This window comes from Mycteria americana, chromosome 20, assembly GCF_035582795.1.
Source record: "Mycteria americana isolate JAX WOST 10 ecotype Jacksonville Zoo and Gardens chromosome 20, USCA_MyAme_1.0, whole genome shotgun sequence".
In the NCBI taxonomy this organism is placed as follows: Eukaryota; Metazoa; Chordata; class Aves; order Ciconiiformes; family Ciconiidae; genus Mycteria; species Mycteria americana.
This window is the reverse complement of record NC_134384.1, coordinates 5431739-5452943: the sequence shown is the minus strand read 5'-3', so window position 1 is coordinate 5452943 and position 21205 is coordinate 5431739. Positions and strand designations below refer to the sequence as shown.

General features: G+C 55.9%; 1 protein-coding gene across 1 annotated transcript; it reads left to right on the top strand.

Moving 5' to 3' along the window:
* The first annotated feature begins 459 nt into the window (after positions 1-459).
* On the top strand, positions 460-19967 carry TBC1D22B (TBC1 domain family member 22B). The gene is made up of 13 exons (XM_075521597.1): positions 460-694; positions 5342-5398; positions 6350-6663; positions 7624-7803; positions 8289-8359; positions 8784-8912; positions 9370-9435; positions 10363-10477; positions 17577-17683; positions 18029-18104; positions 18409-18536; positions 18780-18875; positions 19387-19967. Exons 1-13 carry the CDS (start codon positions 639-641, stop codon positions 19513-19515), a joined length of 1524 nt encoding a protein of 507 aa, XP_075377712.1. The 5' UTR covers positions 460-638; the 3' UTR covers positions 19516-19967.
* The last annotated feature ends 1238 nt before the right edge of the window (positions 19968-21205 follow it).

The following is a 21205-nucleotide window of genomic DNA, read 5'->3' as shown; positions in this document are numbered from 1 at the left end:
CCACCCGCCCCGCGCATGGTTCTGTCCACCGGCTCCCTGGGGGTAGTTTAACCGGCTTCCCCCCGCCTTTTCCCGATGGTTTCGCCCAGGTGCTTGCTGGGCGTGTCCCCACCCCCACCCCCCCCGCAGCGTGAATGGTCTCTCCCCTTCCCAGAGCCGTGTTTAACCCCAGCCGCCCTCCCCTCTCCACGGGTCCCCCCGGCCCACGCAGGCACGGCCGCCTCAGCGCCGCTTTCGCGCCCGACTCCATGCCCCTCAGTGCTAGTGGTTTGCTCCACCGTCCCCCCGCCCGGGGCGGGATGGTTTAACCCGTCCTCCCCCCTCAGATGATCTCTCCCGCCTCACACAGCCCCGCCTCCAGCCCTGCAGACTCCGCCCCTTCACGCTACGTCACTCCCTCCTCCCCCTCGCGATTGGCCGATCCGCAACGCCTTGCCCGTAGCGGCCAATGGCGGCGCTCTCCCCGCCCGGACCCAAGATGGCGCCGCCGGGGGCTGCGAGCGGGCGGCGGTGAGGCGGCCTGCGGGGGGCCGCCGCCTTCCTCCGCGCTCCGCCGCTGCGCCGCGGGGCCGGCCGGCCGGTGGGCTCGCTCGCTCGCTGGCTGGCCGGCCGGGCCCGCCCCTCCCTTCCCCTCCGCCATGGCGGCCGAGAGCGGCAGGCAGTTCTGGAAGCGGAGCGCCAAGCTGCCGGGCAGGTGAGCGCGGGCCCGGCCCGGCCGGTACCGGCCTTCCCCCCCCCCCCCCCCCCGACTCCCCCGGGGAAGGGGGTGCAAGGGCCGCAGCCCCCCTCCCCAGCTGAGGGGCCGTGGGTAGGGGAGCTGGGGCAGCCTCTGCCTTGGCTGTCAGGGCGGGGGGATACCAGGGGTATCTGCCCCGGCGCTGGGGCAGGGGAGCTGGCTGGGGGCCCCGGGGCTCCCCCCTGCGATAGGGGGGATGCCAGGGGCACCCCAGGCTATGGGGCAGGGAAATTTTGCTGGAGGAAGTCCCCCTGTATAAGGGACAAGGGTAGCGCCGGGGCTGCCCCCTCATCCGTAGGGCAGGGCAGGCCGTGTGGGGGCTGCGGGGGCCCCTGTGTGCACCCTCCTCCCCATGCGAAGCAGGGTGGAGGGGGTCGGGGCCTTGAAGGCCCTCCTGGGGTGACCTCAGAGCCAGGGCTGTACCGTCCCTCCTTTCCACAGATATTGAAGAAACCTCATCCCCTCCCGAAGCCCTTAGAGGTGTCGCCTTGGGTGCCAGCAGCTCTGTCCCAAACAGGTGCCCCTGCCAAGGCACGTCCCCCCCTGTTATCCTCTCCGATGTGGGGTGTCACTCCTGGTCCACCTCTACCCAACACGAGGGGCTGTGGGGGCTCTCTGTGTGCACATCCCCTGCTTCGGTTCCTCTGTGATGTCCCGGTTCCTGTCGAGGCACCCGCGCTCACCCGGGGATGGGAGAAACAAGTGAAATGTCTGATTCGAGAGGTCTTTAGGAAGAAGAGTCTGGTGGTGATAAAGGAGATGGTCCCTACAAGGCCTTGGGGGCAAGGCTCCCGTGGGGAGAGGGCACCCACCTCTCCGGGGAGGCTTTCACAAGTGCTGTTCCCATCTGGTTCTCCTCACGTTTGCTCTCATTTGCCTTATCTGAACCTTGCCCTTCCCCTCCTGGTGTGCGGACGCAGTCTGAAATGCTTAGTTGGCTTTAAATCCTGCTAGGCCAGTTAAATCTCGCTTTCTAATGTGCTTTCACTCGGTTCTTCGTCGCTGCGCCGGCTCCCTCAGGTTGGTGGGACAATCCAGGTCTGTGGCAAGCAAAGGGAAAGCAATGAGCACTATGCATTCCCCCTCTTCTGCTCACGGGGAAAGAAAATGCTGTGCTCTCCCTGGGTCATTTTGTCTCCCGATTGCTCCCATCCCTTACCCGGAGGTCACGGCCGTGCTTCCAGCTGGTGGTCTTAGACAGCATCTCTCTTCTGCAGTGGGTGACTTCGAGCTTCATCTTGGAAAGCTCAAACCAGGTGAACCGGTCTGGGAGGCAGCCGGTCCTGCCTAGACAATACACTCCAACGCCAAGTTTTTGGCAAAGCTCTCCCCTGCTCCTACCTGGCTGCTTGGCAAATATCCTGCTCCCCAGGAGCCTTGTTACTACCTCTAAATACCCTGCGTGCCGGTCCTTTCCAGGGACGATTACCGACAGCAGATCTTGGGCAACACGGCCACGAAAAGTGGAGGTGGGATGTGCTGCATCCATGGTCGCTAGACGTGAAGCTCCCTTTCTTCTTTTTTGTCTGAGCTTTGAGAGATCTTCCCGTACAGATTCTTGGCTCTCTCCTTTCTTTGCCCTGACAAGCTGGCAGAGGGAGGCTTTGTAAAGATTTGGAGACTGTGTTAGCTTCCTTTTCCATGACACTTTGTGCCTTTGGTCACTTAGTTGAATTAGCTTTTCGTTAGTGCTTTTTCCCTGTAGATTTAGGGTGGCAGAACTAGTAAATGTTGTTTCATGTTTCCAGTACTGCCCTGGCGTTTTTGCATTGGGAATTCTCGCCCCAGTAATTTTCTGGGGATGCGTTGGCAGGTTGGTCTAGTGTGTCACCCTGTGCGATGGGTTGTTTATTTCCTGCTCTTTAGAGACATAGGCAGCCAGGCTCCGGGGGGGGGGGGATTTAAATGCTGTTTTAAAAGGGGAGAAACAGAGTCTACTAGGAATAAATATGTTCTGTGTCCAAAGTGGCACTGAGGTTTCGTGGATATGCTTTCTGCTGCAGTGTCTATAACCCACACCCTGCGATGATCTCCTCGTGAGCGGTGTAACGCGGATACTGCAGCCGTTGTACCAGACACCGTCAGTCACCCGTTGTACCAGACACTGAACGTACGGGTAACAAGAAATGCCTGTCCCAAAGAGAGCTTAAACTGAGACAGGATAGGGGACTCGTCCGGTCCGTTTGGGAGCACAGCATCAGCTTAGGTCTCGGCTCCTGACTCAGTGGTGTGTTTGCTGAGAGGAGTGCCTGCCCTGAGCTTTCTGTCCATGCAAAAGTCAAGTGAAGACGGCTTCAGGCAGGGAGTTGAGCTTGGAGACAGCAGATTCACCTAGCCGAGCTGCGTCGGGGAAAACCAGACAAGAGTGAGTGCATAAAGTTACTGAGCATCATTTGGTGGTATCACTCCTCTGCCTCAATTTTCTCAGCTGTAAAAGTAGGATGTAGTAATGCACCTTTGTGTGGAGCTGTAGGATCTGCTGGGAGTCAGCTACAGGGACGTGAGCTAAAGGAGCGGGATCAGTCATCGAGGGCACCACAGATACTATGGCACAAACTTCCTGTCTGGCAGTTGTGCGTGTGCTCGTGTATCTTAGAAGTCACCTGTTGCACACCTTGGAGCATTTGCACTCTTCTTGTGCAGCCTCTTACACCCTCTGCACAGATGGATAGGGCAGAGAATCGGCAAAGATGGAACAAACACGGGGCGAACCCGCTTCATGCGGCGGTTGGAGCTCACCGATGCAGGATGGTGGTGTTCAGCCCTGGAAAGGAGACTGTCGCCTTCAGCTGCTCGTGTGGGAGCCCAGGCCGATGAGCTGTGCAATTAGATCAGCTTGGGATGCTTTGTTTGGAGGAGCCTGGGTTCACATTCTTTAAAAAGAGCTGCTTGGGGGGTGGGACCCTCTGCAGTTGTATCGGCCGTTAGCCGGTGAAGGCATCAGCTGATTGCTTCAGAGCCCCAGGAAAAGGTTTCTTCACCCAAAGCTGGCTGCCACATCCCCTCCTCTATGTCTAACACGCATCAGTTGTTCGGCTTGTGAACTTCAGGCCTTCGCACGTGAACCAAAGCAGTCGCCCGTCAGCAGCGCGTGGATCCCTGCGCAGAGAGGAGCAGCGTTGTGACTGCTGTCACGAGACGGTGCGAGCTTGGTGCTGGGTATCGGGGAGGCTCTGCCAGCTCTTATTCTGCAAGGAGCTGCCATGAGTCATTGGGAAGCAGCGCAGATCTGGAGGGTTTTTTTTTTTCTTACTCCTGATAATCTGCTTGCTATGCCCACCCACGGGGTTGCCTCTGCTTAATAGCTGTCCTGACTCCTAGATGCTAATTAGTCAGCAAACTCTTTCCTAGGCTTGATCGCTGGTGGGTAAACACAGTGAGCCTTTTCAGCATTTCCAGCCACGAGGGACGGCCGCTGCAGCGGCGAGCCCACCCCTCGCCAGCCTTCACCACCAGGATCTCTCTGTGCTGTGGTTGTTTCCAGCCTCTGCCCTGGATCTCAGCGTCTCTTCCCCTGCCAGCTGGGCCTGTTGCTGCTGCCTCCCCAGCATCAACTGGTTCCCAGCGCGCTTTCCAGCTGCACCAGGCTGCCATCCCCCTCCTACGCGGCTGGGCTCTGCTTGTTTTACTGCCGGGCACCATCTGCAGCTCCTGGAAACCAGGCCAGCTCTGTTGACCCAAGAGGAGCCTGTCCGTCGTGTGCCAGCTCTGAATGGGCCCTTGTCTCCGCCGTGGCATGCGGGGCTGTGTTGTGTACCCGGGGATGAGGAGGACTTGTTTTCCAGAGATGGTTTTTCAGGGTGGGGTGGCTGAATACCCAAATGGAGGTAGTAACTCGGGATGCCTGTCTCGCATCCAGAGCCTGTAAAACTAGTGATGAGCACTCGTCTAGTAGCTCCTCTCCGAGGTGATGCTCCCCATGTAGTGTCTGCAGCCCTCAGGCTCCGTGTCCCTCTAGTCCCATTCCATGGGAGAGGACACGGAGGGAGTCCCTCAAGCAGAGAGACTGAGACGTGGTGACTCATTTCAGGCCACGTAGGAAGTAGTTGATTAAGCTGGGATTTGGACCCGAGTCAAACCGTGTACCGTACCAGATGCTGCTTTGCCGTAGCGTTGGCTACAAGCCTGAGAGCCAGCGTGGGGTTCAAACCCTCAAGTGTGTTGTGGAGGAGCCTCAGTGTCGCTGGCTGGGGTCTTTCCCTGTCCCGCAGGGCTCAGAAGTGTGAATTCCCAAACCTGGAAATCCCCTTGATGGAAAAGAGAATAAATGTCAGTGTATAAGGCAGGGGGACTGGGACACGTGGTCACTCAGAGTGAATCGATGGTGCAGAAAAGAGCAGATCTCAAATCCCAGCTCAGGCTGGAGAGAGCCTAAGAGTTTAAACAAGGCTTCTCTTTGCTGCTGCAAAAAACAAATCTTCAGCTGAATGTGGCGCTTCGGATCTAAGGCTTTGAAGACAGAAGGTTATTGAAGTTGCTTTTGGTCTCTATTCATCTCCTGACAGAAGGCAAGAAGTGTGACCCCGGTCTAGGCTGAGGAGATTACTCGTGGGTGCTCTGTGGCTTTTTGCATTGTCTTCTTTTTTTTTCTATCTCTTCCTGCAGCATTCAACCTGTCTATGGAGCGCAGCATCCTCCGCTGGATCCCCGGCTCACCAAAAAGTAAGCGTTTAACTTCTGGAGACGAAGGTCACGAGGCTTTGCAGGTTTTTGGCTCGGTCCTGCAGTAGGTGGAGGTCTCCAGCGTCCTCTGGCACTGTGATGTTCCAGCAGAGAAGGGCAGCAGTGGTGTGCTGTGCTGTCTTGAGTTCCGCAAAAGCTTGCAGAGAAAGCTTATCTGCTGGTGCCTTTCACGGCCAGAAATCCATACCGTACCAGCCGCATCAAAGGAGACAGGTGTATTTTTTAGCAATGGTGTCTGAGCCCTCTGCTCCCTTTTGGAGACGGAAGAATTAAGGGAAGGGGGAGGTAAAGCTGCCCGGCAGCTGCGAGGCTGCAGAATCGCAGCACCCTTCCCGACAGGAAAAGGCAGAGCTGATCTGAACTGCCTCCTTGTCTCTATCTCGTGCTGTGTAGCAGTGAAGGTTCCCCCTTTTCTGTGACGCTTCAGGTGGTGGACTTTGACTCCTGTAGCTTAAGGGTAAATGCGAAGGCTCCTCCTGTGCCTGAGAAAAGAACCAGGCTGGTCTGTCTGCTGGGAGCCATCGCAGCTGTATCAGGAGTGTCTACGAGCGCAGACCAGCTCCATCTAACCTCTGACATGCCTCTCCCCAGGTTGCAAGACTTTTTTGGGTGTTAATCTACCAATTTTCTCTAGGGTGGGGGGAGGCAGAGCTGGAGGAATCGTACGTCTCTCCCCTTTGCCCTTCTGAGCTGGGAAGCCTGGCACCTCTCCAGCTGCCTGTGGCCTCTGTGCCCGGCCATCATACCAGCTCAGGCTCTGCCTCCCGGCAGCGGGCAGCCTGGAGAGACTTAACGCTTTCCTTGGGTTTGGGAGGAAAAACAGGGAAACTGGAAAAAGGGACTGGCTGATTGGAGTGAGGATGTAGGGAAGGAAAGAAAATGGACTCATCTGACCACATTGCTCTGACACTGTTTCTCTCTGGCTCCCAGCTTCATCAAGGACCGCTCCAAGGCCAACGCGCTACCTATGAAAAGCAAGAAGGCCTCCAGCTTTCACGAGTTTGCCCGCAACACCAGTGATGCCTGGGACATCGGTGATGATGAAGATGAGGATTTCTCTTCCTCCTCTTCTTCTTTGCAAACTCTGAACTCTAAAGTGGCCAAGGCCACGGCAGCCCAGGTTCTGGAGAACCACAGCAAGCTGCGGGCAAAACCCGAGCGGGCCCAGTCCACTCTCAGCGACATGCCCACCAACTGCAAGGTCATCAAGTCCAGCAGCGAGGCCCAGCTCTCCAGGACATCTGGTAAGAGCCGTCTTCAGGAGCAGCCTCCTGCTCTGGTGCTTTCCTGGTTGACCACTGAACTCGGCCACTTGCTGCTGCTCGCATGTTATGGGTGAGAGGCTGTGGGGCAGCCCGTAAGCCCAATAGAGGCTTTCGCCTACTTGTAGTATCCTGCATTCCAAGGAGCCGTTTTTGGAGTCCTGGCCTTAATGCTTCAGTCTCCTGATTACGGGCAATATCACGAATACAGGCACGTCTCAATATCCTGCATACAGGCACGTCTGTCTCGGAGGATCCCATGTTCTGGGTGCTAAGGGATTTTGGAGATATGTTAAGTTCTTGCTCGGGATTGCTCACCTTCTGCTTCCTTTGTGGCCCAGGGTGCTGCTCTTAGTAAAGGTCTGGGTGAGGCTCTGTAGAGCCCAGGTCGGTACAGCTTGGGCAGGGAACAGGGCGGCAGCAGCCCCTGCTCGCTCTGCCTTGTTGCAGGCAGACGGCTGCCTGTGCTGTGAAAGAAACCCAGCAGGTCCCTGCTGCCAGCAGGTGGCATTGGCAGCCTGCTGCCTCCTCTTTCTGCGCTAGCAATTAGCTTGATCACTATTTAGATCAGAGACAAGCAGGGCAGGTCTGAAGGTCGATTCCTCTGGGATTCTCACGGGCTCCTTCTACCTCATCTCCTGTATCCTTCTGCCCATGGCTTTCCCTGTGAAGGGAGAGGTCTGGTCCACTGGCAGCTAGTTGTCTGGATGCAGGAGGAAGAAAGGGAAGGAGAAACAGCGGGAAGTGATGGAAGAGCCGCGACAGATGCCTGTGAACCGGCTGATCCCTCGGAGTGGGCCAAGGATGCTCTGTTTGCTGGGGCTGGGGAAGAGAAGGGTGAAATCTGCAGTGGCAGGTCTCTGACGGTGGCCAGAGGAGCGAGGTAGGGTTGGAGAGGTGCGGTCTCCTTCCCTGCCTCACTGCAGCATCTGCTCCTTGCAGAGGAGGCCTGTGTGCGGACCCCCCTTCAAAAGCAGCAGTCCCTTCCCCTTCGGCCTGTCATTCCGCTCGTCGCCCGAATCTCTGACCAAAATGCTTCGGGTGCTCCCCCCATGACGGTGAGGGAGAAAACCCGCCTGGAGAAGTTTCGGCAGCTCCTTTCCAGCCACAACACGGACCTGGGTGAGTGTGGCAAAATGGGGGTGCCTGCGGGTGGGAAGGAGAAGGCAGAGGGGGCCTGCTGTCTGCTTCAGGTTGCAATCAGGTCTGCTCCAGGGTGCATAAAATGACTACCTGCAGTTGCTCCAAGTGGGATAGTTGCACAGACTGCTCTGTTGGCAGATGGTTATGTCCTCCACTAACCGCCCGTCCGTTTCCAGTCTTTCTCCATCTCGCAAATTATGGTTGTGATCGCTGGGGGCTGTTGGGCTCTGCATGAGAATGGAGGCTATGGCAGCCACCAGTCCTGTGCCCAAGGCTGAGCTGAAAGCATCTCTGCTCTCCCTGCTGCAGACCCACATCCCCAGTCGTTGCAAACGTGGAGCCTTCCTGGAGGCTCAATGTCTCCAGAGCCTGCAGGAGCAGACTGGGCTTTCCTCTCCTTCTAGGTGTAGTGGTGCCTGGACGTGCCTAGGATCTAATCCATTGCCACCACTGTCCGTTTGCAGATGAGCTGAGGAAATGCAGCTGGCCTGGTGTGCCCAGAGAGGTCCGGCCCGTGACGTGGCGTCTCCTCTCAGTGAGTACTTGGAGCTGTGACGCAGGAGTTTGGGGGGAATGTGCTGAGCCAGGGACATGCGCTCCTAGACCTTCGTGTGTCCCGTAACCAGGTTTGCTCATGTTGTATCTGTGCCCAGCCTACGGGTGAGCTGTAGGTTTTTTTTGGTCAGGGAGTGTAATTGCTACATCCTCTTTGAGCGCAAAGCCCAGACTGATGCTGGGAATACGTGGTTCGCTCTATTTTGGGAAACCGAACCCCATGAAGTTGGATTGCTCCAAGATCAGTAAAGGCATCAGAGGCTGGGAAAGCCAAACCCCATGAAAGCTCTTTCCCCAGCTCCCGGGCCTCTGTGCCTGATGCTTCCAGCTGACTGGCAGGATTTCAGGGGACGGTTTGTGCTGAGAGAAGAGGGTCTGCCCTGACATGGGTTTTTCTGCCGCAGGGCTATCTCCCCGCAAACATGGAGCGGCGAAAGCTGACTTTGCAGCGTAAGCGGGAGGAGTACTTTGGCTTCATCCAGCAGTATTACGATTCCCGGAACGAGGAGCACCATCAAGACACCTACCGACAGGTATGAGCCCTCTGCCTGTTGGCTGGCTTTCTGCCTTGGTTATATCCCTTTCCTCCCTCTTGCTGCTTCTTGTTGATGTGGTTGGGGTCATGCTAGGACTTCCTCTAGCTGTAGCTATTGGGAGTCTTCTCCTTGGGAACAGGGCACCATGTTTCTGTCTGTCTTCTTATGGGTATTAGTTTAAGCCTTCCCTAAACTGATCTAATAACTAGATTTCAGACCCCAACTCTTTCCCAGCTCTGGCCGCCTGCCCACACCTGAGGAGAGAAGACTGGATATAAAACTGTAGATGATTTGCTGAGTGCAGCTTTCATCTGTAGCCCTCGCTGCACTTGTCAGCAAGTGCAGATCTCGCCTGGGGGGACACTGAGGGGTGGATTCCCCTCTGTTAGCCTGTGAGGAGTTATTGTGCCCCTGGGAAGCACGGCTGGTGTGTATAACCCACGCTCTTTTCCAGATCCACATCGACATTCCAAGGACCAACCCACTCATCCCCCTCTTCCAGCAGCCGCTTGTCCAGGAGGTAAGGGGGGGTGAAGCTCCTGTCCCACATTTTGCCGTGGGGCGTGTGTGTGTGGAGTCAGACCAGCACTGCCGCTAGTGAGTTAGCTTTGCGGGGAGACTTCCCTGGCTGACAGCTCCTGGTGCAAATACCTGCTGAAACTGTTTGGTCTTGTCCTTTGTTTCTGAAAGACATCGGACTTGGAGCTCAGGGGTTATGGGATCAGCTCTTTTGTGGCGAGAATTAGCCAAGAGTTGGTAAAAGGCCTGAAGGTTTTGTTTTGAGACAAGTTCAAGGCATTTGAAGCAGAACAGGAGATCGGTTCTGTTTTGCTACGAAACCTCTTTTGTGCGAAGCAGTATGTGAAAATCCTGGGCGGGGATGGGTTTGAGAGGTGGCCAGGAGGTTTGGGCATCTCCCCTCTTTGGAAGCAAGCCCAGCGTGTGTATGTGGTGTGTCAGAGCATGGCGTCCTGGGCTGGGGCAGTCTGGAAATAACACACTGGTTGCTGGGGGGAGGCTGCTCTGTTGGGAACTGTCCCGATCTGTGATGTTTTGCTGGGAGTACTGTGCTGATAACAGATAACAGCCTTAGCTTTCCACCTGATGTTCAGCAAGGTGTGCTGCTCTGCTAACAGGCAGCCCTATGGGTGGAAGGCTATTAAGCCACCTGGATCTTGAAAAGTTGGGTGTGCATTTCTTCAAGCGAAGGCTTTGATGAGGGGCCTGGGCTGCCTTCTTCTGTGAAGTGTGGGCTGGCCTGTGTGTGGGATCTGTGGATCGTGCAGGAGTCTCTCCTAGGACTTGTATGCTTCTTATCTTACCCGTATTGCTACAGAAAAGCCTGTCAGCGCATGATCTCCGCTCCCTGAGCTTAGCAGTTATGCTTTTCTGCCTTTCCTTTGTGCACGGCTAATGCAGGTACCTGCTTTCCCTCATTCTTCCCTAGATCTTTGAAAGAATCCTGTTTATCTGGGCCATTCGACACCCAGCCAGCGGCTATGTACAGGGAATCAATGACCTGGTCACTCCGTTCTTTGTTGTGTTCCTCTCTGAGTATGTTGGTAAGTGACATTTGCTGTTTGAAGCACGGTGCTGCCTCTCAGCCGTGGTGTTTGGAATGGTGTGAAGTGCTGGCATCAGAAAAGCTTGCCTTGCTGGAGGGGATGATGTGTTCTTCCTTCAGCGCCTGTGCTAGGCTGGAGATGCATCTTGACCTCTTACTGTATCTTTGCTGCCTGGCTGAATTGACTTCAGTTTCATAACCTTGCTGAGCTCCACGGAAGTTGAAGTGCTAAGGGCGGATTTGCATTTGAATGTACTTAACAACCTTACAGCTTGGAGGAGAATGGGGTCTTTTAGGTGTCGAGGGAGTTTAGGCAAAGCCCTGATATACGGCATTGGGGGAGGGGAGGGTCTTGCTCTCAAAGCTTGGGCTTGGAGCTAGCTCTTGCTCTAGGAGAAACGAATGAAGTATAAAGAGACCCTGCTGAGAATGTAAAATAAACTATTTAAATAAAGATTTCTGTCCCGTGCTGCTAGTATAGGTGTGTTTCTCAAGCTGAGAATTTCAGAAAGCAAATTGACTCCTCCCTGCTGCTTTTGGCTTTCTTGTCAGCCAGTTGCTTTTAGTCGGAGATCAAGTCATTTCCACCCATAGCATTTTTATTCTTTCTCCAGCTCTAGCTGTGTTTTGGGGTTGACATTAACGCTGGGATGCCGTAATCCCTATGCCTGAAGGCTCTTAGTTTTCACTGTAAATAGAAGGAAAAAGGAATTTATCAGACTGTGTTAGTGGCAGGGAAATCCTGTTGAACAAATATTTTTAAGGTCTGAGCCAAAGCTTGTTGAAGTCAGTGAAAGCCTTCCACTATCTAGCTAAGGCTTTGTAAACTAGTAATGATCTGCCTCTTCTGAGGACATTGCAAAGAGGTAAGCCACCTTGGTTTCCACTGTGGTAGCTGGAGTGGTCAGGATCGATCCCTAGGAAGTGCTGTTGCTCCTCACAGCCCGAAGGAGAAGGCATAAAATGTGTCTCTGCTACCAGCTGGAGTGAATTCCCTTTCCTGGGGAGGTCAAGAGCCTGTCGGGTCGGGTCTGAGCGGGTTCCCTTTGAGTGGCTTCTCCTGTCCCTTGTTGCTTGAGCAGCATTGAAGGCACTTAGTCTTGGCGGAGGCTGATTGCTCAGGATTGATTTATTGGGTCAGAAGCAGAGCTGTGCACACAGTGAGTTATCTGTGCAAGAAGGGAGCTGGTCTGAAGCATCAGAGCTGCCTGCGGGTACCTGCTGTGGCTTCTTGCAGTCCTGTATCGTGTTGGGTGTCGGGGCTCAACTCTCTTTGCATGTGGCTGTAGAGTTCACGCTGCACCGGACCTGTCTGTCTCTCACTGGAGCCGTGCTTCTCGCCATCTTCCAGGGCTGTTTTCTCCTACAACTGAAGCTTTCTCTCTGAATGTGGCCTTCCTGTTTCCAGCTATTTCTGAAACTTGTGTTGGAGGGGAAAAAACCCCAAACCTCTGCATGAAACCAGTTGAGTTGAATTTGGCCAAGCAACATCACGCATCCCCTTCTGTCCCCAGAGCCTGGGATTCAAAGCCAGCCTTTAGGTCACAAGCTGTCTCCGTGGGTACCTGCTCCCTAGTCTGGCTGTGTAGCTGTCAGAGTTTAAGGACAAGATCAGTAATTGCCTTGAATGTACGTGGGGAAAGAACTGGCAGTTGCTCAGTGCCGCGTAACCCCTTTTGCAACAGGATTTAAGTCACTGGTTTGGAGCGTTAGCTCTTCTCTACAGCTGCCTTTGAGAGGCCCCTGAAGAGCTGGTGCTGGGCAGGGCAGGTCTGGAGGCTCTCCGTGTTGGATCACTAATTCTCAGGATCCCTGGATCAGCCAAGTCTGCGCTGCACCTGAGTCCTTGCAGCAGGAGAGCCAAAAGAGGCCTTGCACAGTTTGGTAATCCTTGCACAGCACATGCCAAGCGACAACTTGCCTTTCCGTGGGGGATCTCTTGTTCAAAGGAAATTCTGCTTGTATTCTTCAAGCTGTATCCCCCTTGGGAAAGGGGACAATCTGTGTGGCTCAGGCAGCCCCTGCCCACAGAGCCACTGAGGGCTCACACGCCTGTGTGTCCTCTGAGGGCACTTCCACATTCAAAGGCGTGCGTACAACTGGCCTACTGCGCATACAACAAAGGCGAGGGAAAAGTTTCCCTCGCCTTTCCTTGAAAGCTGGCTCTGAGAAGATGGCACCAGCACTGGCTCCATCCTCAGACCTCTTGCGTTTGCTGCCCCTACTCTCCTTTCAGAGCGGGTGTTTTCTTGACTGCAAGATGCTAGAAGGGACCCACTGTGCTGCCAGCTGGCTCCTCTGCTTAGCTGCCCACCATCTTCCCTGGGATGTTTGTGTTAGAGCCTTTGGAGGGCAGCCTCCTGCAGCAGCTGACTCGGCAGGACCATCGCAGCTCTCCGGGGACCGTGGGGCGCGTGTGTGATTCAGAGCTGACAGGCGGAGGTGGGAGTTCACAAGCTGTTGACTTCGGTTAGCTGTTCAGCACAAGGCCAGGCTGACACCCTGGTCTTCTACTGTTCAGTCTAGTGGCTTTCCACATTGCAGTCTCGCCTCCGATAACAGGCTGCTCCCCATCTCCAAGTTCACTGTAGACTTCTAACCCATCATCCCATGCTTTGGGCAGGCATTGCATTTGCAGACAACAAATCAACTTTTCTACAGATAAATTAAAATCTCCTTGGTGCTCATCAGCTGATTAATGTGTCTGGTTGATGGTGTCTCCATTATATACCAGTTACTAGACTAAGGCTTAAAACATCCTTCAGAGGGCTTGACTGGTTTCCCACCAAGGGCTTAGAGCGTGTCCATGGGGAAAAGGTGGGTGGTTTGGGTAGAGGATGGTCTGTAGCTTATCAAACACATTCAGGGAACAATTTGGCAGCTTCCTTTCATTGAAGTTGACACGAGCAATGAACCAACAGTCATCAGTAACCCAGCAAACTCCCAGGCCTTTGTGTGCAGAGGGATTAAAAACAGCTTGCTCAGGGTAGTAGTTAGAGCCGTTTGGCTGGATTTGGGAGCAGGGCCATGCTGCTGTGTCTCTGACTTGGTGGCTTTCCATCCTCACTATAGAAGGTGTGGGGAGGAAAGATGTCCAGGTCCTGAAGGAGGTAAACAGATCAGCGAGTGAAAAACATTTGCAGGAAGCTATTTCTTTTGGATGCTTAGGGAACTGGATGACCCTGTTATTAACTTCCATCTCCCTGGCCTGACTGAAAGGGTCCCATTGATATTGCTTCCCTCTTCTTTCCCAGCGTTGCCTTGAATCCAGTGTGTGTACCCCTTTGATAAGCTTCAGCAAATACCACCTAGGCTGAAGCAGGGAGAAGCAGCTTTTCCCCAGAGCTTCCACTCCCCATGTCTGAACTCCTCTGCCCCCTTCTCCAGTGCCAGTCAGGACCCATTGCTTTTCCTGTACTTGCACCTAGTCTGGACACAAAACTCCTCGTGCTCCTTCCAGGTGCTGTGCAGTCTGCTGTGAGCCCTTGGCAGATGGGATAGATTTACCTGCTGTGTTTTCCCCAGCGTGGCAAGCTGGCTCACCTTCTGCTGTGATGTTCTACCTGCACGAACACGGCTGCCTCGGCTACTTGGCAGCAAACATGGGCGCTTTGGGCCTGTGCCACTGCCAGCTCCGTAGCTGGAGTTATTCCTCCTCCCGGCTGATCGATGGCTCCTGCCGCAGATTGCTGAGCACTGCTTGTTTTCAGCTGGTGCCGCCGTGAGGAAGAGCTCGAGGGAGGTGGTGAGGCTGCAGGAGCAGCTGCGCCTGCTGTTGCTGCCCTCCGGATGGGATGGGTGCGGGTTGCCAGTGCCGCTGCGGAGGCTGAGCTTGAGCGGTGAGGATGGAGAGAGGCGGTCTGGCATCTGAGGAATTGGGGCAAGAGATGGCACCTCGACACCTGCCAGAGGAAACCGCTTGCTCCTTTTTCCAGGTGATCAGAGAGGGCCCAGCAAGCACAGGGATGCTGAGCTATCAGTCCTGCTAAAACTGCATCCCAGCTCAGGTCCCGCAGCCCCTCCTGCTGCACTGAGTCATTCCCAGCTCTCATGGCTTTTGTTTGCATTTAAAATGGCAGTGGCAGAGCTCAGAAATGAGTTCAGCATCCACAGGTAGTGTCAGTACTGGCCCCTGCACCCTCTCCCAGTGCTCTCTGCCCATCTTGACATATGAGGCCACTTCCATCCCCAATTCAAGGCCTTGCTTAAGGGATTGTCCCAGCTTTGGGACCTGTTTGGCATTTCACCAAGTCTGTAGAAGGGAGCAGTGCCATGGAAAGTATTGATCTTGCTTGCTCCTAACTGGCTTTGTTACTAAATCCTAATCATAGTTAAATTAAGACTCTGTTTCCCTGTAAGCAGGAGCAGAAGTGGAGCTTGGATGACGGGAAGGGGAGCCTTGTACCTGGGTGTTACTAGTCACCCTGCGCCTGACCCAGCTCAGGCTGTAACATCAGCCTTGCTCTGAACTCCAGTTTTGCCCTGGACCTGTCGCTCTCTGCACGCAGTGCAGACTTGCGCATTACCGTGCAGAGCTGTGAGCTGAGACTGGGTTTAGCTGTTCTCCGGGCGTCCTGCACTGAGCCCCAGCTGCCAGAATAGGGGGAGTCATTAAAGCTCCCCTATGGAAAGCAGGGATGTGGGAGGCTGGAGCCCTGGCTCTTCTAATCTGCTGCAAGCTATGCCCTGCCTGGCATTTGGGGCAGGGATTCAAGTGGGACCATGATGTCCCTTCTCCTCTGTCAGCCCTGAGTCCCGTCGAAATGTCACTCGCAGGAACTTTGCTTTCCCCAAGCCCCGGCTGCCCTTGGGCACCCTGTGACAGTGGCAGCGGTGTCCCGGCTGCCTCCAGCCCAGCCGCAGGCGGCTGTCACCGTGCCGCTGGCTCCCTTTCAGTCCCTGTTGGAGCCATATGTTGAATATCTCACTCCTTTCCATGGGGCCTCTTTAATGATGCTGCTGAGCAGATGTTTGTGCTGAGTCACACACTCCAGAGACCTGGGGCTTTTTTCACAGCTCCTTGCTTGTGTGTTGGCTCGTGCTGGGGATCTCCTGCCACTGTTTTGCTTTGACACCGGGGTGGTGGCAGGGTTGCTGCTCTTGTCCCCGTACCGGTGCAAGCGGCAGGATGTTCCCCATCGCCTGGGCAGGTCACCACCTCCCCGTCGCCATCGTGGTCCTCATGCCTGGAGCTGCACTGGGAGTTCTTCTGCATGAGGCTCATTCCTGTGTGGCTGAGCCTGCCTCTCCCACCAGTCCTGGCCGTACGCATGTGGCCTTGTCCTACTCTTTTTCCTGCCCTTCCTCTGTGGGGGAAGTTATCTAGGGAAGGAGATGGGTATTAAACAGATTTTGCCTGCCTTTCTCATTACATGGAATATTTGAGAGTGGCTGTGGAGAAGCCAGTGGAAGAGTGATAGTTTTGGATGATGACCTGCAGCTGGAAAACAGCTTTGCTGCTCTTTCTGCAGTACAAGGTTGCCAGATTAATTCAGGGTTAAGCCCTTGCTTGTCCCTAAAGCTCCCAGTGGCAGTTTGCTCTGGAGCTGAGCTCTGCCCCGGAGGAGGAGCAGAGGAGGGAGCAGCGCTGGAGTCGCTGGCTCTGTGCTTACCATCCTCCTGCGGGCAGGATCTGTGAGCGTCGGTTTTCGCGGTGCTGCCAACCTGCGACAGCTGCCCTGCGGCATGTCTGAGCCAAGAGGGTGGCCCGGCTCCAGCCCCAAGCCCCATCCGCTCCCTCTCTTGCTCTTTTCCAAGCAAGATCAAAGATGCTTGTTTGGATTTCTGAGCCTCTGGGTTTGGAAATGGGCCAGTGTAGCCCTGGCATCTGCTGATCCAGTTAAGCGGCATGACAGCTCCCTCCGAGGCTTCCATCAGCAGCGTGACGGGCGTTTTCCTCCCAAGAGACCCTGCTGGGTCGGCAGAGCCAGACCTGCGTCTCCTGACTGTCTCCTCCCTAGCTTCCACTGCCTTCCCGTGCCTGATGCCCTCTACAGCCTCCAGGTTAAGGTGAGCCTGGCCTGGAGCAGGTGATCTCTGCTCCAAAACCAGCCAGCATCACCGCCGTGCCACCCTCGAGGCCTCTGCTCTCTCCTTTGCCCTTCCTAGGGGTTCATAAGCCCATTTAAAAGCGAGGACAGCTTTTTGCACTCTGTGAACACCCTTTGGGGACAGAGCTGTCACTGGCCCTTGTGCTCTGAGACCTCCAATTTACTGGCTTTGAAAAACAAGCTTGCACAAATCTCTGCTTGCCCTGCAGCGAGGCTCTTCCATGCACGGGGCTGCTTCTGTTTGCCGGAGCTCTCCTGTCAGCCGGGCTCCAGGAGGAGGAGAGGCTCTGTGAAGCTGAGCAGTCCCTCTGCCATGTGGCCCCCCTGTTAGGCTCTGTGCTGGATTTAACTTGGAGCCTTTTGCTCTCCAGGAAGATGTTTGGGTCCTTGCAACTGTGCCCGAGAGTTCTGCTCTCCTGTAGAGGTTCCTGAGGCTTTGGCAGTTCTTCCTGATGAGCCCTTGGAGTTGGCAGCCACTTTTTGGGTGCCTCTGTTGTGATTCAGTCCCGGGCTGGCACTGATGAATCCTCTCTTTACCAAGCAGGGAGTGGGAGCTCAGCTCCCTCGTGCTACCCCAGGTCAAGGGCAGCAGTTGCTTCCCTGGTTTCTGGTTGCGGTGATGGATTCACCTCTCCCAGTTCTCCCTGTGGTGCCACCAGCTGGCAGAGACCTGCTGTCACCCAGGGCGGGATGGGCTCCAGCAAGAGGGGTCCCACATGCCAGGGGCTTTGTCCATGCACGTCCCTCCCCCCAGAGGGACGACAACAGTGGCAGCGCTGTGGGATCCCTCCTGCGGTCCCCTGGGGAGCTGGGCTGGGTTCAGATCGTGGCCGCTGAGTCTTTTGGAATCCTTCAGCCCTTCACCTGGGCTGGTGAAGTAGGTCAATGCATGAGTGCTGTGCTCTGTGCCAGGCAGGCCACTCGCATCATGCAGGGAGCCTTGTAGTGCCTCTTGCCCTGTCTTGGCTTGATAAAGCCCCTCGGTGTGTTCCGTGAGCCTCCTGGTGTCCCCCGTCCTCCTGATGCTCTTCCCTCTCTGTTTTGCAGAAGAGGACGTGGAAAACTTTGATGTAACGAACCTGTCGCAGGATGTTTTACGGAGCATTGAAGCTGATAGCTTCTGGTGCATGAGCAAGCTGCTGGATGGGATACAGGTGAGCCTCTTCTGGGGCCTCTTCTTTCCCCTTGCTGGGGTAGCAGCGCAGTCGTCTTCTCTCTGTGTCTGGGTGAGTGCTCTGCATGTCCCAGCGTCAGGGATTTTTTGCTACTTCGCTAAGCAAAACCCGTGGGTAAAATCCTGGGGAAATAAGATGCTGTGGCTGTCCAACCGGCACTGTCCCGACTAGAGACTTTACAGCAGGCAGATGATCCTGGTGCTCAAGAGCTATGTCTCTTTGGCTCGTGATGATCTTGGCTCCCTGTGGAGCTGGGGATCTGATTTTGGTCATTTCTAGCTGGTTTTAGAGCTGCTGCTTCTGACTCAGGGCCTCTCTCCACAGGATAACTACACCTTTGCACAGCCAGGGATCCAGAAGAAAGTCAAAGCCCTGGAGGAGCTAGTCAGCCGGATCGATGGTAGGTGACAAGGGGATCTGAGCAGGTCACAACAGCGGGAGGCCTCCTTTGCAAGTAGCACCCTCAGTGCAGGGGTAGATGCTTACCTATACCACGTATGGAAGCAGGGCAGGGTGGGGTTGGCCAGAAACCTCCTGGGAACGGGGTTTTGCTGGCCAGGTAGTACCAGGTGAGGAGTTGGAGGCATTTGGGAGATGAGGTCTCAGCCTGAAAGTGTGTGAAAGCCAGTGTGCGGGGGCAGTGCCTTGTGCGGGAGCTGGGGCACCGTGGTCCCCAGCTATGTAAGTGAAATATGCTGTTTCAGAGCAGGTACATAATCACTTTAGGAAGTACGAGGTCGAATACCTGCAGTTTGCCTTTCGCTGGATGAACAATCTGCTTATGAGGGAGCTGCCTCTTCGCTGCACCATCCGCCTCTGGGACACCTACCAGGTACGCAGGCTCCCGCTGCCTTCCCTGCTCGGCTGGTCGCTGAAGGGCCAATTCCCTCGACACCGGGCGATGGAGGTCTTCTGGCAGCACCGTGCCGCTGGGGAGATGAGGGAAGCAAAGCAGTGCGGCCCCGGGACAGTTACAGCCAGCTGGGTGGTGGGTGGCCCAGTAGGACATCTGTGTCCAGGGAAGTCGTGCTCCAGCTGAGCTGCAAGAGCTGACCCAGAGTTTTGCTGTCCGCAGTCGGAGCCAGAAGGATTCTCACATTTCCACCTGTACGTCTGCGCCGCCTTCTTGATCAAGTGGCGGAAGGAGATCCTAGACGAGGAAGACTTCCAAGTAAGTCCCTGGGGCTGGGGGTAATTCCCTGGGGGTAGAGGGGAGGGAATTGCTCTGGTTGGGAGCCCGGTGTGGACACAGTCAACCGTCATCTTAAAGCTGGCTCCGAGATCATCCAGTCTCAGGATCTTTGCCTAAAAGTAACTTCTGAGCCCCGGTGCTCAGGACAGAGGACTGAGCTGTTGGAGGGTTCAAACATCAAATCCCAGCTCTTCCCTGAGCTCGAGCTTCGATCACGGTAAGTCCCTTCGTGTTTGCCTTCTGGTGTCCAGCTGTAACACTATGGTAGCACCCTTTATCTCAAGGGGTTTAGGGGCATCTGAGCTGCTTCACCGATCTGAATTCTAGACGCGAGCACATCTTAATGCTGTCTCTGAGCCTTTCAGACCTGCGAGTGTGGTGAGCGAAAGTTACTGAGTGCTGCTGCCTCTGGTCATGCCAGCCCCAAGCCTGCTCTGGATCTGTACTCTGCCTTCAACCGCCCCAAACTAAGCACCTTCCCCTCTTTCAGGGCCTTCTAATGTTGTTACAAAACCTGCCCACGATACACTGGGGTAACGAAGAGATCGGACTCCTGCTCGCCGAAGCCTACAGACTCAAGTACATGTTTGCAGATGCCCCCAATCATTACCGCCGATAGGTGCCAGGACTCGACTCCCTCCTCCCCCCCGTGCCCACCCCCTCGTCCTGGCCCGATCTGATCACTGTGGCATTTTGTCGTCCCAAGTCCTCGGACACTCCGGCCGGGAGCTGCTCCTCGCTGTACAAAGCTCACATTGACTCTTGTCTTAACTCTTAACGTGTGCCTGTCTGCCACTCCATGCGCCTGGATGTGCCACTCCAACGACCGTCAGTATTTCACGCCGTGCTGGTGGCTCGAGCCGGGGAGAGAGGCGTGAAGGGGCTGGGGGGGTCGCGCCCCTTGGGGGGCAGCTTTACAGATCAGCTGAGCTGAGGACGAAGCCCTCCTGTCCTCTCCACCCTGGGCTTGTCCAGCTGGGACCACCTTGGCTTCGCTGCCTCGTGTTAACCTGCCACCACGTGCGCTGCCCCATCCGCTCCCCTTCTCTCTTCCGACACCGTTCACTCCAACTCCCAGATGAAAATGCCTTATCAGAGACCCGCCTGGCCGGAAAATCCTTCCCCCCGAGGGCAGCAGGGCAAGAAGTTTCTCTCAGGGCCTAGCTTCGCTCCAAGGGTCCGGAGACCCCAAGCACTTTGTGGGTTCGCGAGAGAACCCCTCGCGCCTGCCCTCTCTCCTTCTCTCCATCCTCTTCGCCTCCCTCTCCCCCGGGGCAGCGGGGCGGGCACCCCCCGGGGCGGGGGGACACCACTCCATCCACGCGCGGTTCGAATGATGCACGCCAGCTTGACGGGACTTTTGGTGACTGATGTGCTGTCGGTACAGCCCCCTCCGGCGCGGGGGGGGAGGCACGGGGCGGGGGCTGGCAGGGGTACAGCATCTCCCGAAACCCCCTTGCAAAGTCCCCGCTCCTCCGAGGCGTTCTGTGTATATTGTGTTCTTGTGTATATGGGTCAAAGATGTACAATATACGTCTTCTGTTTGTAGCAGATAATGATTTTATATTTATAATGTGCACCCCTTGTTCTCCCCCTCTCCACGCCTGGGAAGGATGCCTGGGTACGGCGTTGTAGGGCTTTGGACCCCTCCAGAGGTGGGGGGGGCATTTTGGAGCCGCAGGTATTTCTACCCCAGTATGGTTTTGCAGTGTTGGATCTGCCACGAAGAGGTGCAATAGAAATACGTATCTCAAGGCGTCCCCTACAAAGAGGATTTGGGCGTTTAAGGGAGATGGGAGCTCCCAGCGGGAAGCAGGGGAGAGCCGCGTCGAGGAAACAGGGTATCCGGGCTCGTCAGCTGCTGGCACGTGCCCCTCCGAGCGCTGCTGGGCACAGCCGTGCCGGTGCTGCTGGCGGGACTCTCCGGGGAGGAACGATCCCAGATCCGGCACTGCCTGTCCCCAGCGCTCCCCGGCCCTGCGGACACGTCCTCCCGCAGCTTCTCCCGCGGGGCCGGCAAGGACCGGGCTGGCCTCGCCGCCGTCTGCTTTTAAATCAAACCCATCGCCAATGTTCTAACGGGCCCTTTTCTTCCCGCGGGCAGGCGCCGTCTGTGTCGTGCCAAGGGCTGGATGCGGGAAGGCGTGCGGGGACAGATCCGGGCCACCCCGGGCTTCTCCCGGCGCTCCCGCGGGGCCATGTGGGCTGTCTCGGCAGGGCGCGGAGGTTCCTGGTCCCTCCGCTTTCCGTTGCTGTTCCCAGTGGGAAAAGGCAGCGGGCTGCGAGGCCAGGGCCAAGCATGTGAAAGG

Coding starts and splice junctions, on each gene's coding strand:
- TBC1D22B (XM_075521597.1), top strand. CDS start 639: ATGGCGGCCGAGAGCGGCAGGCAGTTCTGGAAGCGGAGCGCCAAGCTG. Junction 695..5,341: donor AGCGCCAAGCTGCCGGGCAG/GTGAGCGCGGGC, acceptor CTCTTCCTGCAG/CATTCAACCTGTCTATGGAG. Junction 9,436..10,362: donor AGCAGCCGCTTGTCCAGGAG/GTAAGGGGGGGT, acceptor ATTCTTCCCTAG/ATCTTTGAAAGAATCCTGTT.